Source organism: Atractosteus spatula, chromosome 21 (assembly GCF_055471065.1).
Source record: "Atractosteus spatula isolate fAtrSpa1 chromosome 21, fAtrSpa1.hap1, whole genome shotgun sequence".
Taxonomy (NCBI): domain Eukaryota; kingdom Metazoa; phylum Chordata; class Actinopteri; order Semionotiformes; family Lepisosteidae; genus Atractosteus; species Atractosteus spatula.
Genome location: NC_142726.1, coordinates 1,692,900 through 1,708,494, shown reverse-complemented (window position 1 = coordinate 1,708,494; position 15,595 = coordinate 1,692,900). Strand labels below are relative to the sequence as shown.

Here is a 15,595-nt window from a genome sequence, read left to right as displayed (position 1 = left end):
GACAGCTGGCCAGCCCTCGCCGATCACCCTGACAACCACAGATCTCGTGCTCACCTCGCTGAGTCGATGCTTCCTGTTTCCGGTTGAGTTTACCCACGTTGTGTGTTGGATCGCGAGTGTGGAGTTCTTGGGGGGAAAAAAATAAATTAACGGTTACATTACAAAATGAGACCACTGACAGACGACGAAACGAAGGTTTTGTTTGAGAAACTTTCCAAATAGTAAGTTGGATTTACAAAAATAAGAATTACATTGAAGGTCTTTAGAATTTTCGTTTTCGTTCAGCTAATATGTTGCCAAGAAGAGTAGTTGATCATTTGCTTTTACGTGTGGTTAGAATTTATTGAGGTAATACTATAGTATGGTAAGGCAAAAGTACGACCTATCTTTATGCGTGTGGCATTACAATGAATGATTTTTCGTCTTACAGTATTGGAGAGAACATTAAGCTTCTGGTGGATCGCCCAGATGGGATATACTGCTTCAGACTGCAAAACGACCGTGTTTATTACGTAAGGTAAGACAATAAGATGACTGCAAGGCATTAAGGTTACTTTCCTGTGTTTTGTACATATGCGATTTTGTACATTGTGGTGTTGTGTGATCTGTCGGTAAGACTCGTAGTTGTCTCTGCCCACAAGAGGTCGCCTCTTCATTTGTCAAGCCACTCCGTTCTTAGGCGTCTAATTGCGTTAGATAATTACAAGTTTGTGACGTGTACAGCCTATCTACGTAGTCTAATAACATAAGGAAAGTGCCGTTTTTGACTGTGTCCTGGATCTGATTTATTGTTCTTTTTTATAGTGAAAAAATCCTTAAACTGGCCACTAATATCTCCCGGGATAAGTTGGTGTCTCTGGGAACGTGTTTTGGAAAGTTCACCAAAACGCAGAAGTTCCGTCTGCACATAACGGCTCTGGACTTCCTCGCTCCCTATGCCAAGGTGAGGTTATGTAAAAGTAAAGAGATTTTATCCAAAACTCCCGCTGCCGTGAGACTCAAGCTTGTCACAGACACACTTTCTAGATTTGAAATGACTCAGAAGCTCCTAACCTGCTGCCAAGCAGTTGAGGGAGCATGAAACAAGTGTTTCCAAACCTCTGTCCAGTGGACTCTGGGATGAACACCAGGAAGCAGATTCAATTGTTTGTGATCTACTCTTCTCCATCGGATCTGCTGTGCAACTGCCAAGGGGGAGACTGCGATTCAGGGGAGAATGAAGTGGGTCCCCTCCTGTATGTCAAGTCCTTTGGGACAAAAAGCTGTGGGAAGGTCTCTGATGTGGATTCCCCGTCTGTTCAGTTCAAGGTGTGGGTGAAGCCTGGAGCCGAGCAGTCCTTCCTGTATGGGAACCACATTCTGAAGTCGGGTCTGGGCCGGATCACGGAGAACACGGAGCGGTACCAGGGGGTAGTGGTGTACTCCATGGCAGATGTGCCTTTGGTGAGCTTTCTTACTTCTCCGACCTCTCCAGACTGCTTTAGAGACCTCCTGCTCTTGGAAGGGCAGCTCTGAAGTCCAGTAGAAAAGGAACGACCAAGAATCACGTTTAAACTGATGAAGTTAGGCAATGATTTTAACTATTAGGCAGAAGATATTCTAGTTTACATACCTACTTTTTAATGCTTTATTTGAAAACCTGAATATTCTTTTATAATATACAATAATAATAAACCTATAATGGAAATGTACTGGATGAGCTGGCGTCCCATCCAGAGTGTATCCTGCCTTGTGCCTGTTGCTTGCAGGGATAGGCTCAGGCTATCCTGGATAGAACAGTTAGAAAAGAGATGAATGGATATATACTGAATGAGAAGAGGCTGTAAAATCCTTTTGTCACTTTTTGTTACTACTATGGTGAAGTGCATCTGAAATAGTGTGCACTGAGATGATAGTGGATCTTGCCTAGAACCAATTGGAAAGATCATACAGTAAAGACATTAGTAGAGGGAAGCAATGACCTGACAAGATTAAATAGTAGAAATATCTGAACCACAACCTCAGAGCTAGAGAAGGAGCGGACGGGTTTTTCTTTATCCCAGTGCTCTTTACAGTAAAATCCTGCGGGGTCGGGCACGTACACCCGGCACTCACGCCAGCGGCTGCTTTCTCTCGGCAGGGGTTCGGCGTGGCAGCGAAATCCACGCAGGAGTGTCGGCGGATGGACCCCATGGCCATCGTCGTGTTCCACCAGGCCGACATCGGAGAGTACGTGAGGAAGGAGGACACGCTCACGTAAACGACTGGCGACCTCCAGCCGACACCCGGGAGCTGGGAAGGGAGAGAGTCGGTCACCGTTCCAGAGAGGGACAGTAGTACCACAGCCTCGGAGTCGGACTGCCTTCCTCCCGAGCGCTGGCGGAAGCCCACAGCGCGCTCACACTCTTGATAATGGAGACGGCTTCCAGCGATTGACAAAATCCTGCAAGTCGTGTGGGAACGTGAATAAATCATTTTTGTAAATCTTACTGTCTTTTAAAAACCGAGTACACATGGACTGATTGGTGTGGTTCCAGGGACTTGACAGGTGGGCCCTGCTGCAGTGCTGACGTATGAAGCTCCAGTTTCCAGGACCCAGTTTAGCCCTTTACGCTTTCTTTCTGGAAGGAGCTCACACTGGAGGCCTAGAATGTGAAACCTGGAAATAAACACAACAGAATGCAACCTTTTATTTATTTTTTTATTCCTACAAACAGACAAAATTTTCAAACGGCTGGAATAATTGGGTGGGGTTGATACAGCCGCCTGCGGCGGGTGATGACAGTTCGGAACGTCCGGTTGTGAACAGCCCCGCCCGGTTCTGGTGGTCCCGCTGAGCCGGGTTTCAGCATCAGGGCTGTCAGCAGCGTGGCTTGTTGGTGTCGGTCGTGCTCTTGGTGAGGAACAGGCGCTTGAGGAAGAAGAGCTGCAGGTAGCCGGCTGTGACGATGACCAGAGTCTGTGCCGCTGACCACCAGGTCACGTAGTTGGAGTTGGAGAGCAGCAGGTAGTAGTCTGCCCCCCTCCGCATGCGGCCGAAGTTGTAGAACCTCCACATGTGGAAGACCTGGCCCTGCACCTTAGTGGCCCCTGCCTGAAAAATCAGAGCAGCGTCTTCATCCCAAGAGCCAGGAAACACCTGAACCACACAGTGTGGTGAGCTGAGAAATCGCCCAGAGGAATAACCTTCAGAAAACAGGATACTGCAAGTCCTGCTATTTTAAGCAAACAGAGTAACTGGAACAAGCAGTCCTGACCTATCTAGCGAGATACTTATTGCATAAAAGCATGAACCACATTAGTTGTTTGTAGGGAAACGGCTTCTATATGTTTTTAGCTCTGCACAAGATCATTAACAAAACAGGCAGCTGTATCTGAATAACGCTTTGTTTCACAACTATTGGTGACTACCAGTTCCTGGCTTGGGCTGTTTCCATACCATCCCCATTGCTTGTGAAAGCCTGTCATTCCCAGCGCCATTAACATGGTGTTGGGCGCCTGTATAAGACCTTCATGGAGCCATTAGAATTTCCTGTTCTTTTTCGCTCTCTTTGCTACATTCACCCAGGAGGAAATGTACAGCTGATTTTAAAACATTTTCTGCTTTACTGTCTTGGCCTTCATGTTTCTACCAAGGTGCAATTACATAATACATCATGTAATTACATTATAACATCCATATGTGGTACCGTCTGTATATATGTGCTTAAACGTTGCTGTCAAACCTCGATGGAGGCCAGGGTGTCATTGAGGTGCTTCCTCTCCTCGGCTTCCTGCTGCTGCATTTCCTCATAGCCGTCGTAGTAAACGCCAAAATTGAGGAAGACCTGCATGTTCCCAAAACGGTTATGGAAGTTGCTCAGACAAATCTGGTAGAAACCTGAATTGAACAAGAATAAGATCCTAAGTGTTTGCGGCATTGGTCTCCAGCCCCCCTCGCCCCTGAATTGGAAGATGGAAGGAGGGAAGAGTCCTGAGTGGTGCTTGAAAAGAATCTGGTCTGAGAATATGAGCATTGTCTTCTCCTGCACCCCCATGATGTCTCAGTTCTGAACAGACTCCTTATGCCATTAGATGCTACAGCCTGGCCATTGTTTCTGAAGGAGGTTTATCTCAGCCAGTCATACAGATAAGGACAGATTTGAAATTTGGCTTCTTCAAAGCTGTACAATTATTCACATAAAGCTTCACCTAATCTGGGTATATGGTAATGTTTCACTGTTTAAACTCGAAGAGGAAATGTCCTCTATAAGGGTTAAAATGTGTACTTTACTATAAAAGGAGTGTGTTCGGCTCCTTATTTTTTTGTAATTGTTGCATTTTTACTTTTTACAGGAGTAAAATAAAGTTAGTGACAATATTAATTTGAAGCTTTTAGCCTACGTGACTTAAGATTTGTATCCATTTATACCGCTGATATGATATGGTATAAATGTAATATTCAGTTATGAGTGTCAGAACTCTAAAGCAGGGCGCAGTTTATAAGCATTACCCCACCATAGGGGCAAACAACCATAATCGCATCACAGTGGGGGGGGGCGATAATCACACACTGCTCACACTGGGATTCCTGGTAATTCCCAAGTACGTAACTCTTGATATCTTGCCACATTGGGTAGTGAAAGAAAGATCTGTGCGCCTACAGAGTACGAGCTCTGGTATATTGGGTGTGTTAGGACTGCAGCACAATAGCCTTGCATTGCTCTAATCACAAAAGGCAAGATAGCCAAGCACTGCAACTGCTGCACGCTGTCAGAATGTTTCCCCTTCAGTAGCCCATTACATGTCCAGGCGGTACAAAGAAGAGTATAGATCAGGGCGGACTGTACCGGTTTCTTGGGTGTGGAAGTTGATTTGACCCCTGATGTCCTGCGAGGTGCCCACAAGCAAGCCTTGAGGCGAGTTAACCGTGGCCGAGATGTGCCTGTCCTGTGCGATGCCCGTCACCCACTGGACCTGCACGCAAACACAGCGTAGACGGTAATGGCCCTGGGTTCGTGCCTTTCCTGACCCCGAACCCGCAGCCCAGCACAGAGCGCTGCTGATCGGGCTGATGGAAGGCAGCGGAAAATCAGACCCCAGGTAAAGCGCAGAGGAAAGATAAGACCTGCCCTCGCAAGCAAAGCCTTTTCTGTCCTTATCTCTGGTGTTGCAAGGACAATTGGACAAGAAAATTCATGTGTGCTGAAGGACTCGAGTGTGAAAACGTGCAGCCGCACGTGTGACTCCAACGTGCACTGGGCAGTTTCCGTAGGCAAGCCACGTCAGCTCGCCGGGCCAGAGCGCATACCGGTCTCCGTGGCGTCGGGGGGGTGAGAGAGCCTGCGACTGTGATGGGATACAGCTGGGTGGACTGGACATCTCTCAAGGTACAGCAGCAGTAGGCAAGGCTGTAGTGCAAGCTAAATATTCCTCCTATAATCTTCTAGTATTCACTTTCTCAGATGGGTGTTCAGTAATTGTTTGGGGAAAAAAAAAAGAGCTAAAATGTTCATCCACAGAAAATGCTTGATTCACTCTTCCTTTGTAAAATGAGGCCCAGAGGAATATCACAGACTGCTAAAAACCTGCATGCAGACGGGATGAACAACACATTCCATTCTGGTAACATGCAGTGTAAGTCCTGCAAAGAACTGCCGGCGTATGGGAGAGCATGTTTGAATATGCGATTCCTAACAGCTGCTTTACACTGTTCATTGTACTGCAGTCCAGATCCCTGCCCATCGAAGATTTGCATTCTCAGTTCTTGCAATAGTTGCAAAACAGCATCCTACTGAAATTAAGAGAAGGATGCTATTAGTGTAGAGAGGTTGGAGTTAAAAATTAATTTTATAATTGTTCAATTGCCTACTTGAGAATTAAGGATCAGAACACCTCCCACCTATAACGCCCTATACAATTAGATTGCATTTACATTTTCCACTTGGAATTTGGGCATAAGTGTATTGGAGCACTTTTACAACCGATACAGCATTAAGAGGAGCTCTTACCTCATAGCTGAAGTAGAATCTTCCACTCTGGTGCGCAAAGTGCCAGACGCACTCCAAGCCCGAGGCTGGCACCACGATGGCAAAATCATACTGGTCTGCACCCCGAAACAAGGGCTGAGCCCCAGGCTGGGCCAGGGGCTCCGTCTTCTGACCCCTGCCTCCCACCAACAGCAAGATCACACAGCAGCACACTGCCCCCCAGTGCAGCATGGTCTCGGGAGAAGCAGCCATCAACCGCTCCAGCAGCTGAATGCCGACAGTGTCCTTAGACCCAGGGAATGATTAACTTTTTCAACCCCCCCACTCCCCCTCTACATAAAACATGAAAAATACCCTCGAGCGCAGAGCCTGCTGCCAGCCTGTGATGTGGGAAAACCTGCGTCACCACACAAGTGTTCTTGAAAGCGAGGCGAGTTTTAGATAGGCTGACCAGCACCGGCTGTACTTACCTTTGCAGAGTATTTACACTTTGCTGGTCTTGGACTTGCTGATAACTTTATACAGGCTTAGTCTTCATTGAGATACTAAGTATAACTAACCCAGCCTCCACAGCAGGAACTCTATGGTGTCACATTGATTGTTGTTGTGTTTTTCGGTCTTGGTACAGAATTATAGCAAGATGAAAATATTTACATGCTATGAAGAAAAACAGGGACATTCAATTATAACCAGTGTTATAAAAGTCTCATTACAATAACCTTTATATGTGCAAGTGTACATGAGTGAAAGAATTACGTTTTGCACCGAAACACTGATTCACACAACACAGAGATATCTTTAATTTATAGAAATATAATTTAAAATTCACCTCAATTCTTTTACAAAAAAGGGACAACAAAAATAACTTTTTATATTACATTATAGGTGTTCAAAAGTTTCTCAAAACAGTATGTCATCCAACATCTTTTTTAAAGTTACAATGGATGGAAAAATATAGACTATACAGAATCAGTTTGATTTGTAGTTTTTACATAAAATAACTATTCACAAAGATTATAGCTCTGTACCTGCTGCCTCTAAATGAATATTTTGTTAAAAGATAAATTACCGTATGGATTACTTAGAAAATAGAAAAGTTATCAGACTTGAGAAGTGAAATAATTTCAAACCTGCCATCACACAAACATCACCTTTTGGATGTTGACTGTCCTGCAATGGAGTACTTAAAAAGACTAATGCTTTGACTTGTCCCTAGAACTCAGGGAAAGGGAAGAATGCAAAATGTGTATCTTAAAGGTTAAAAAGAAAATAGTATGTATTAAATTGCAATGTGCAGACGTTTCCAATAAAAGCATAACCATGGGAGAGGAACAGAGGACAAATGAGCTGGAACAGACTACATCCTAGAGCTTATCTGCAAACCATTTAATAAGTTTCAGGGTGTTACCGTCACCTTCTATTAAAAAAAGTCAGAACATATTAGATTTTTAAAATCTGAGACATAACTGTCCAAATACTACAACCTCAAAATTCGGTTGTGTTGTCTAGAAAAAGACAGTCACATTTTTTTGTGAATTTTCTTCCTGGTTAAAAAACTAAATTGTCCAGAATAACACTGTGGAAACACTGCGAGTCCGGATCTCTCCGAAAGAAATGAGATGATGGCTTCACCCCCCCGTCCAGCCTCATACCATCTTCAGCTTCTTCATGGTCCGCCACCGGTCCTTGATCATGACCGCAGTCCGCCCTCTGAAGGGGAAGTGCTGCTGGATCTTCTTCCAGTTACCCTCCCCGAACTTCAACACCCCTGCCTTGATCCACTCGCTCTCCTCCAAGGTCCACTTCTGCAACACAAACATGTTGGGGTGAAATAACAGCCAGACCAGCCGCCCCATGTGCTTGTGGTCCATGTGGATGGGGACTTCCTGTAGGCCCTGCTTTCAGCTCTTCCGTCTGTTCCAAGAACACAGATCCGGTTACTCACACAGCCTGGAGCGTAACAAGCAGACAGATCTTGCACTTTAAAGTTTGTCACAAGGCGTGATTAGAGGCGTGATAATTGTGACGGCCAATCTAGACAATTGAAGACACATGCAAATTGCAACATGTATATTTCAGCAATACTTTATTTCAATGAAAATACTGTTTTTTTGCTTGTAAAAGCTGCAAGAAAGCATTAAAAACTGAAACCACTTATTTTCACTGAAGTAGATAAATTGGGACCAATGTGTTTTTCCATATTTTCCACATGTTTAAGCCCTTTCTTGTAGTCCTCTAGGCTCAATCTCTGCAAGGTCAGTAGCTCACACTGGCCATAAAACAACCCATCTGTGGACTTCCAGATCCATGACGAGAAAGAAAAGCCCTTACCTTCTTGGTACAGTGACCAACGCCACTCTCCCCGTCTGAAACACCTCCATTGTTTTCTAAATCAAGAAAAACAAAAAGACAATGAACATGAAATTGAAGAAAAACACCCCACTTTTACACACCTGGAGAGCATTACACACCAAACCATATTCATTGAATGTATGCGTGCCACTTCCCAAGTAACAAAAAAAAGCACTAGCAAAGTCCATCACACATTTATTTGTATGACTATTGTAACCCTCCTCTGTAAAACAAGTGATCTCTAAGTAAGACCATATATTACCATATTTTTGATTGTGGCTGAATAATGAATCTTCATCAGACCAGCAAACCTTCTCCTCTTCCATCTCATCATAAATCCTAAACCTGCAGAAAAAAAAAGTAAAATTTGTTAAATGCGTAACTTTTAAAAATACTGTTCTTTAAAAGCAAAATACCAGACATTTTAAGTCTTTGAAAGGGCAGGCAATTTTCTAAACTGTAAGAAGACATTCTGCAGTCTTTACTAAATAAAGGGGCTAATTTACCAAGCTCTTGCATTGCCACATGAAACAGAAGTACCAAGACTAATTCTGAGCCTCACCTTTTTCTGGTTGATGGGCCACTGTGCCGAATATTAGGATGCCTGGACGTCTCCAAAGATATGCTAGAAACATCAGATGAGTCTTCGTCGCTTTCGGGAGAGAACCTAGAGAACGAACAGGGCAAATTAAACAGACATCTTTCAGTGCACAAGACCCAGAAAAAGAAGCATCACATTCAGCTCCACAACTCGGATATTATAGGGTCTAATGTCAGGCTAGGAGTTTATGCACAAGTTTTGTTCATAAGTTAAGTATGTTTGGAAAACCCCTTCAGCCCCTTCTGATTTGTGTTAAACTGTCCTTTGCTGAGGTCCTGCTAGAACCTCAGCAGACGCTATCCTTAAATTACCCAGAACCGTCCGCAAAAAAGCGGATTCGTCCCACAAGAGAAGCGAAAGCCAAGGCAGAGGGAAGGGCCCGAGGCAGAGAGCCTGCCGGCCCCGGCGATCGACTGGGAGAACTCTGCTGGGTCCGGGCAGGAATAATCAGGCCTTGCCTTTTCTCTGGCTTGGAGGGTCTGCGCCGGGGCCTCCGATGAGGCAGGGTGTCGCTCGAGAGGGGACTCGTGGGATCCGGCTGACCGCCCGCACACTCCTCCTCCGTCGGGCAGCTGTCCCGCTCCATAACCAGTTTGGACACCGTGACCTTGCCCAGCTCCGCCAGGGCAGGCGATTCGGCTCGGGACCCCTCCCTGGGGCTGTCGGAGCTCCGCGGGGAACAGGAGCTCCCTCTTCCTGTTCCAGAGTTCTGAGGGGAATGGGCTGCCCGCGCCGTGCTGTTGCCTGGCTCTGGGATGGCCGAGTTTCTGGGACACTGGAGGGTTTCTTCCACAATGGATCCTTCCGTGAGACTGGCAGAGTGTTGAACAGGACAGGGGCTCTCTCCCTTAGAAAGCCCCTTGCTTGGAGAGTTAGCACTTGTAGGTAAAACAGGGTTGTGGTCCACGATTAGAGGCTCCGGGTCAGTCTCTTCCAGCTGCTCAAACTCCAAGTCCACCCGAAGGTCCTCAGCCATGGAGCAGAAGGCAGCCTTCAGAACAGAGCGGCTGAACACAGTCCAGGGGGGGTCCCTAAAAAAGACAGAGTCTTGGGAGGACTGCTCAATCTGTTCACTTATTCAGCACATGACTCTCATAGCGTGAAAGATAGGGGGGCACTAGCAGTATTACAGGCTGAACAGATTTAAAGAATTTAAAATATTTAAATCACGACTAGTCAGTCCTGACACCTGCGTGAGTTCAAGTGAAATATAGTTAAGCTCCTTTGGTGTTCAAGATCAGATCTAAATCTTGCGGCACACACTCTAACTTCTGCTATTCTCTGTACATACTTCCTTTCTGACATCCAATGTATTCTATATAACACATGCCCACAGCAGCTGCTGGTCACCACCTGGACATTTGGTCTGGTAAGTGGTCCAACATTTGGCTTTCACTCAAATCCGGTGATATCTAGCTGGATACTAAAGCACCTGTGCAAACCTATCACCCACTTTTCCTGGTGATCCTAACTAGAGCCTGGGTGAAAGTCCCTTTCCAAACTTATGACTATCTAGCACGCAGAGATATAATGAATTTTATATTTCCTATGCATCTCTGTACCTGGTAAAAGTTGATACTGCCCTCTGGGCTGGTGCTGGAGACTGAGGCCTGTCTGGATAACTCTCTCTCCTTCCAGATTGTTGGTTCGAAACGCTTCCTTCCATCATCTGCCTGGCTGCTATGATCTTTTCTGCAGTCTGTAATATCAATAACAGGATTAATAAATAATGTCAACAAACACTTTTTGCACAAAATCCCCTGTAATACAAATTACTAATGTAAAAATATTTTACATAGTTCAAATTAAATTCAAATGAAATTATTCTGATGTTCTCCATGTTTACAATTTAAAAACAGACTAGTACTTCAGACAAAACACACCCTTCCATCCTGGCCGCTTCTCGAATAGACGGGTTCATCTGATGTTTCAAAACCCTCTCTCTACCCACCTTGTGCAAGAATGGTTCGGAGTCAGGCAACAGGTCCTCTGCAAACTGGAACATTTCCTTGCAGAACTGGTTGTACGTCACCAGGTCAAGGGCTGAATGGACACTGACCTTCTGCTGAACGAGACTCAGGAAGAGCGCCTTCTGAAGAACACACACAGACGCGCACTCTCATTAGGGAAACACCACAACCCGAGTGCAACTGGCAGGGATCAGAAGTTTGGGTTCAAAATGCCGCAGCCCTCTTACTTTTCAGCTCCAATCTGAAAGCGGATCTTGACATACTACGTACTAACCCTGTATGTTCCGTAAGTTTTACTGCTACTACTTGCAAAGCAGGCAGAAATGGAACAGGCAGATTTAAATCTTGCAATCTTGGTCAGGTTCCCCATGCAGGGCCTAATATATAGAGTCAGTCAGTTAACATTCATAGCTCAGATCTAGAATTACTTGAAGTAAACTAAATGCCCATCATAAGTAGAAAGAGCATATCACTGTACAACTCTGCGTGTGAAGTATTACTGGTCCAGTCAGACTAGGTGACTTACCTTACTGCTGAGTCCTTTGGGGAAGTACTTCATCAATATGCTACTGGCCCTTTTGTATTCCTTTTGTTTAATGCATATGATCACTGCCTACAATCAGAAACACACAACAATGTTTCAAAACCCACTTCTCACTGACCTCACTTCTACCAAATTCAGAGGCGCACACAACACACGGGGAAAATACTTCCTTTTTGTTATTAAACACTAGGAGTTTATGTTTCTGCAGAAGTGGCAAGACATTTGTTAATCCAGTCTTACCATTTCTCTGACAGACTTCTCGATCCGCTCCAGGTCCTGCCCCGAAATCTGTACCTCCTCGCTGATGGAGCCCAAGAGGCGCAGAGCAGACTCCAGAGGAGTGGTGGAGTCGTCTGCATCAAACACGTAGTCTGGGGGGTGACAGTGCTGAAGTCAGGGGACAGCTATGCGCAGCTCTCAGAGGACTGAAGTAATTCCAAGCTCTGTGAAGTTGCCCCCCGACAAGCACCACGAACAATGAAACCCACCGCATGGGCTAGTGCTCCGCTTGTGCTGCTGGAAGTAGCATTCGTCACTCCTATAACGGCGACACCAGTCACGCGGCTTCACGAAAACAGAACTCGCTATGTCTCGGGAACAAAATCACCTCAGAGGTTTTTTTCCAATGGCACAAACTGAGCAGAAACAAATGGTTTGATTCTGCTGCGCTGTTCTTGAGAGAGGTGAGTGACGTCATACCCCCAGGGAAATAAAGATGCTATATCCCAAGAACAAAAGCAGCACGAACACTACTTTCACCAGCACCCATGGAGCACTTACGAATGCGGTGGGTTTCATCGTTTGTGCTGTTTGTACGGATGCCATCTTCACGGTTGGATAATTCCATTCTAGTTTTAATCTCTAATCATGGATTGTACTGAACTGATTTCACCAAGTGGGACAGTGTGACATTTCTAGCAGCCCCTGGGCAGCTGATGTTGAAACATTTTAGTCATCACTGATGAAAGGGCGCCTCAGGGGTCACAGACCAGCTACAGGCGCTCCACTGAGATAAAGACCTCAGGATGCTGGCCTGATCACTTTGTAAAATAACAATTCCTTGCAGAAACATTCAGCACCTGGAGGAAGAAAGGAGCACCTGAGTAAGTATTATGTAAGTCAGAGCAGACAGACACTGTGTTGTTACCAGCTGTGGTCAAAGCAAAGGCCAACACAAATGGACAGGACCCTTCCGACAATCCGACTCAAGGCTGTACCCCTTTCCTTACCCAGCTTCTCTCCGTCACTGATGCGAGACAGGAACTGCATGACGCGCAGCTTCATGCTCAGGTCCCCCGAGTCCTCCATGGGCCGGGCGAGCAGGTCTGGAACAACACCGTGAAGGTACCAGCGTCAGCATTACCACCCCCGGCCCGCTCCTGCCCCAGCCCCGCAGCTCAGCAAGCCTGGGACGGGGATGGCTGATCCACAAGGCAGAGCCGCCTTGTGTCGTGAGCGGTGCTCGTAGGCGGTGCTCTTCGGGACCCCATCTTGAGAACATCGATGCCACCAGATGCTGACCGGGGATTCGGTGCTGCAGGACATACCGACCTTCAGATGGTCATTAGAGATCTGGCACTGTAAGAACAGGGGTGATAGCCCCCGGTGTCCTGCCTAATTTCCACCCTGCGCTTGCACGGTCTGGCTTTACTGAATGTCCCCATTGACCAAGGGTGATGGAATTTCTCTCGTCTCTACCTGATCTGCTGCTGCTGCACTTCAATAGCCACTAGGGTGTGTGTGAGAAGATTTGCAATGAAAAGCAGTGTACAAGCACAAGTCACTAGGCGTAGAGTAGTAAAGGATTTTATTGCCATATGGACATGTACACTGAAACTCGCACTCGTCTCTTGGACACACAGTACAGCACACAATGTAGACAGACATTATAGTTAATCGGAAAGAACTAAAAGCTACAACTGAGAAGAGGCTACCTGGGCCATTAAGACCATCAGAAAGCCACTAATGGATCCGAATACATTATCTAGGTGATTCTTGAAAGGAGGCAGAGAACCAGCTTCATCAACATATTTCTGTAGCTTGTTCCAAAACCTCAAACCTCCTTGCGTAAGCAAGTGCCTCCTGTTCCTAAGTGGGTCTTTCTGGTTAACGTTTCATTGTCAATTCTGAAGTAGTCTAACTGACATTTGCCTTTAAGGACTTTGAATATTTGTATCAGGTCTCTTTGTAACCGTCTCTGTTCAAGATCTAAAAAGGTTCATTTCCTGCAGTTTGCCATCACTTCAAGGACATCTCTCAAGTCCCAAAATCACATTTGCCATACGAAAATTACCATTTCTTCTTTCCCATCCAGCACAGATTCCACTGTTTCAGTTAGAAAACTTATTTCTTTATGTTCTTTCCCCCCACGATAACAATAAAAATAGAAACTGGCCATACGAGCAGAGCACAACACGCACCAAGAGGCAGGGTGCGAACATCCTCAGACGTGCGATTTTTCATTCGGTGGACGCTCATTTACAACTATCACATACCCCAAATCGGACCTCGTTTTCATAATAACAACTGCTTACACTTCTATAGCGCTCTGCGGGTAACGGGGACCCCCCTCGGGGACCCCCGGAGTGTAAACCCTGCCCCTGCACAGCCCGCGGGCCAGCCGGAAGTGTCGCGTCTCCCGCGCACTCGCGCGGCGGCCCCGCTCTCGAGCCCCGCCGCCTCGCTCCCCCGTCCACAGCGGGGCGACCCGCACCCGGACACACCTCAGGACACTCACTCTCACTAACACACACACAAACACTCACTCACTCACTCTCACCCACACACACTCACACAAACCCCGACCTGCTCACTTCGGGGGATACTTACTCTGCAGGATGTCCCGAATCTGAGAGAAATCCTCACACCGCCCATCACGAAAGGCCCTGAGCGCCAGGTACACGTAATAATCCACAACCCAGCGGGTCACTACCGGTTCGGAGTCCGCACATCCCGCACTCGAGTCCTGCCCGGGACCCCCAGACCCACTACCCGCACTCTGGAGAGCGTCCGCCATGTTTCTTTAACCAGCGGCGGAAAAACAATGGGGGTGGAGCGGAAGCAGCCGCGCATGCGCGCCCGCGCGGTGGCCCTGGAGCGCCCCGGCGGCCATATCGAGAAGGTCAATGTGTTCGGGTCGGACCCTTTACAGCAGTAGCTCTGTCGTTCAGAATCACACATGAAATAATTGCCTGGTATGGCATTTAATTATGACCGTCTCAATGCTGTTCTTTAAGGATTGTTTTTTTTTTGTAAGAGCTTGAAGAGCTGTGCGCAGGTCCTTACACTGGTTTTCTGATCATAGGAATAGCCAAGCCTAGCAGGACGGCGGCTTTTAGTTCACCTGTTAATGAGTGAAACAACAGGCCTACATCAGCTTTACACACTTTAACAGAAGTGACATAACAGTCATGTTTACCTTAGATTGACTAGTATAGCCTCTGTATTTTTCATGGATTCAAATCAAATACTTATTTAAAAAGTAGCACTGACAAGAATGTTATTTTTGTCACAATTTAGACTCACTCAGATAAAAACACACTTCTGAACTACTCAACAGTGATTTTCCAGTGGATGTATTTAAATGTGTTTACACATGATTGCCTGTAATGCAGTCACTATTATTTTTTTAATTGGCAGCCCACCGAAGTCCATCAGGTGAGAGCCTGGTCAGTACCTGTTCTCCTCCCCACTGAGAGCTGGTGTGTGTGGAGCGTTCTGGCGCATCATCCAGGTGGGGCTGCACACTGGTGGTGGTGGAGGAGAGTCCCCATTACCTGTAAAGCGCTTTAAGTGGAATGTCCAGAAAAGAGCTATATAAGTGTAAGCAGTTATTATTAAATATTATTGTTATTAACATGAAAGTTGCGAGAGGGATTTTCAGTGCTACTGCCCGACTACCGGCAACCTGCTTTTTCGCACCATCTCCGCTAGGGGGAGGACGTGAGACAGGCTTTCAAAGGCTCCGAGATTTTGTCCACAGCCCAAGGCAGGCTGCCGTCGGAGTGAAAGCGACTGACTTCATTTCACACACCCTGTTAAAACCTAATGACTCTATCATGAAAAAAGAACACCACGCTAGAAAATGTCCACCATCTTTCAAAACGAAGAAAATTAAAATCCTCCAATATTTTTCGAGAGAAGCTGAGTTTTCAAGTAACAGATCTAAAATATTTGCATC

General features: G+C 46.2%; 3 protein-coding genes across 3 annotated transcripts; 1 reads left to right on the top strand and 2 right to left on the bottom strand.

The window, feature by feature from the left end:
* Positions 1 to 79: 79 nt before the first annotated feature.
* On the top strand, positions 80 to 4,343 carry nip7 (NIP7 nucleolar pre-rRNA processing protein). The gene is made up of 5 exons (XM_088939215.1): positions 80 to 221; positions 431 to 517; positions 805 to 943; positions 1,303 to 1,443; positions 2,120 to 4,343. The coding sequence occupies exons 1-5, from the start codon at positions 166 to 168 to the stop codon at positions 2,237 to 2,239; spliced, it is 543 nt and encodes a 180-aa protein (XP_088795341.1). The 5' UTR covers positions 80 to 165; the 3' UTR covers positions 2,240 to 4,343.
* tmed6 (transmembrane p24 trafficking protein 6) lies at positions 2,840 to 6,200 on the bottom strand. The gene is made up of 4 exons (XM_088939217.1): positions 5,970 to 6,200; positions 4,809 to 4,935; positions 3,705 to 3,859; positions 2,840 to 3,118 (listed from the first exon to the last, which is right to left on the bottom strand). Exons 1-4 carry the CDS (start codon positions 6,198 to 6,200, stop codon positions 2,840 to 2,842), a joined length of 792 nt encoding a protein of 263 aa, XP_088795343.1.
* Positions 6,201 to 6,743: 543 nt separating this feature from the next.
* terf2 (telomeric repeat binding factor 2) lies at positions 6,744 to 14,469 on the bottom strand. The gene is made up of 11 exons (XM_088939288.1): positions 14,245 to 14,469; positions 12,645 to 12,740; positions 11,656 to 11,786; positions 11,398 to 11,484; positions 10,853 to 10,993; positions 10,464 to 10,600; positions 9,360 to 9,932; positions 8,863 to 8,967; positions 8,563 to 8,645; positions 8,280 to 8,335; positions 6,744 to 7,753 (listed from the first exon to the last, which is right to left on the bottom strand). The coding sequence occupies exons 1-11, from the start codon at positions 14,429 to 14,431 to the stop codon at positions 7,595 to 7,597; spliced, it is 1,755 nt and encodes a 584-aa protein (XP_088795414.1). The 5' UTR covers positions 14,432 to 14,469; the 3' UTR covers positions 6,744 to 7,594.
* Positions 14,470 to 15,595: the final 1,126 nt, after the last annotated feature.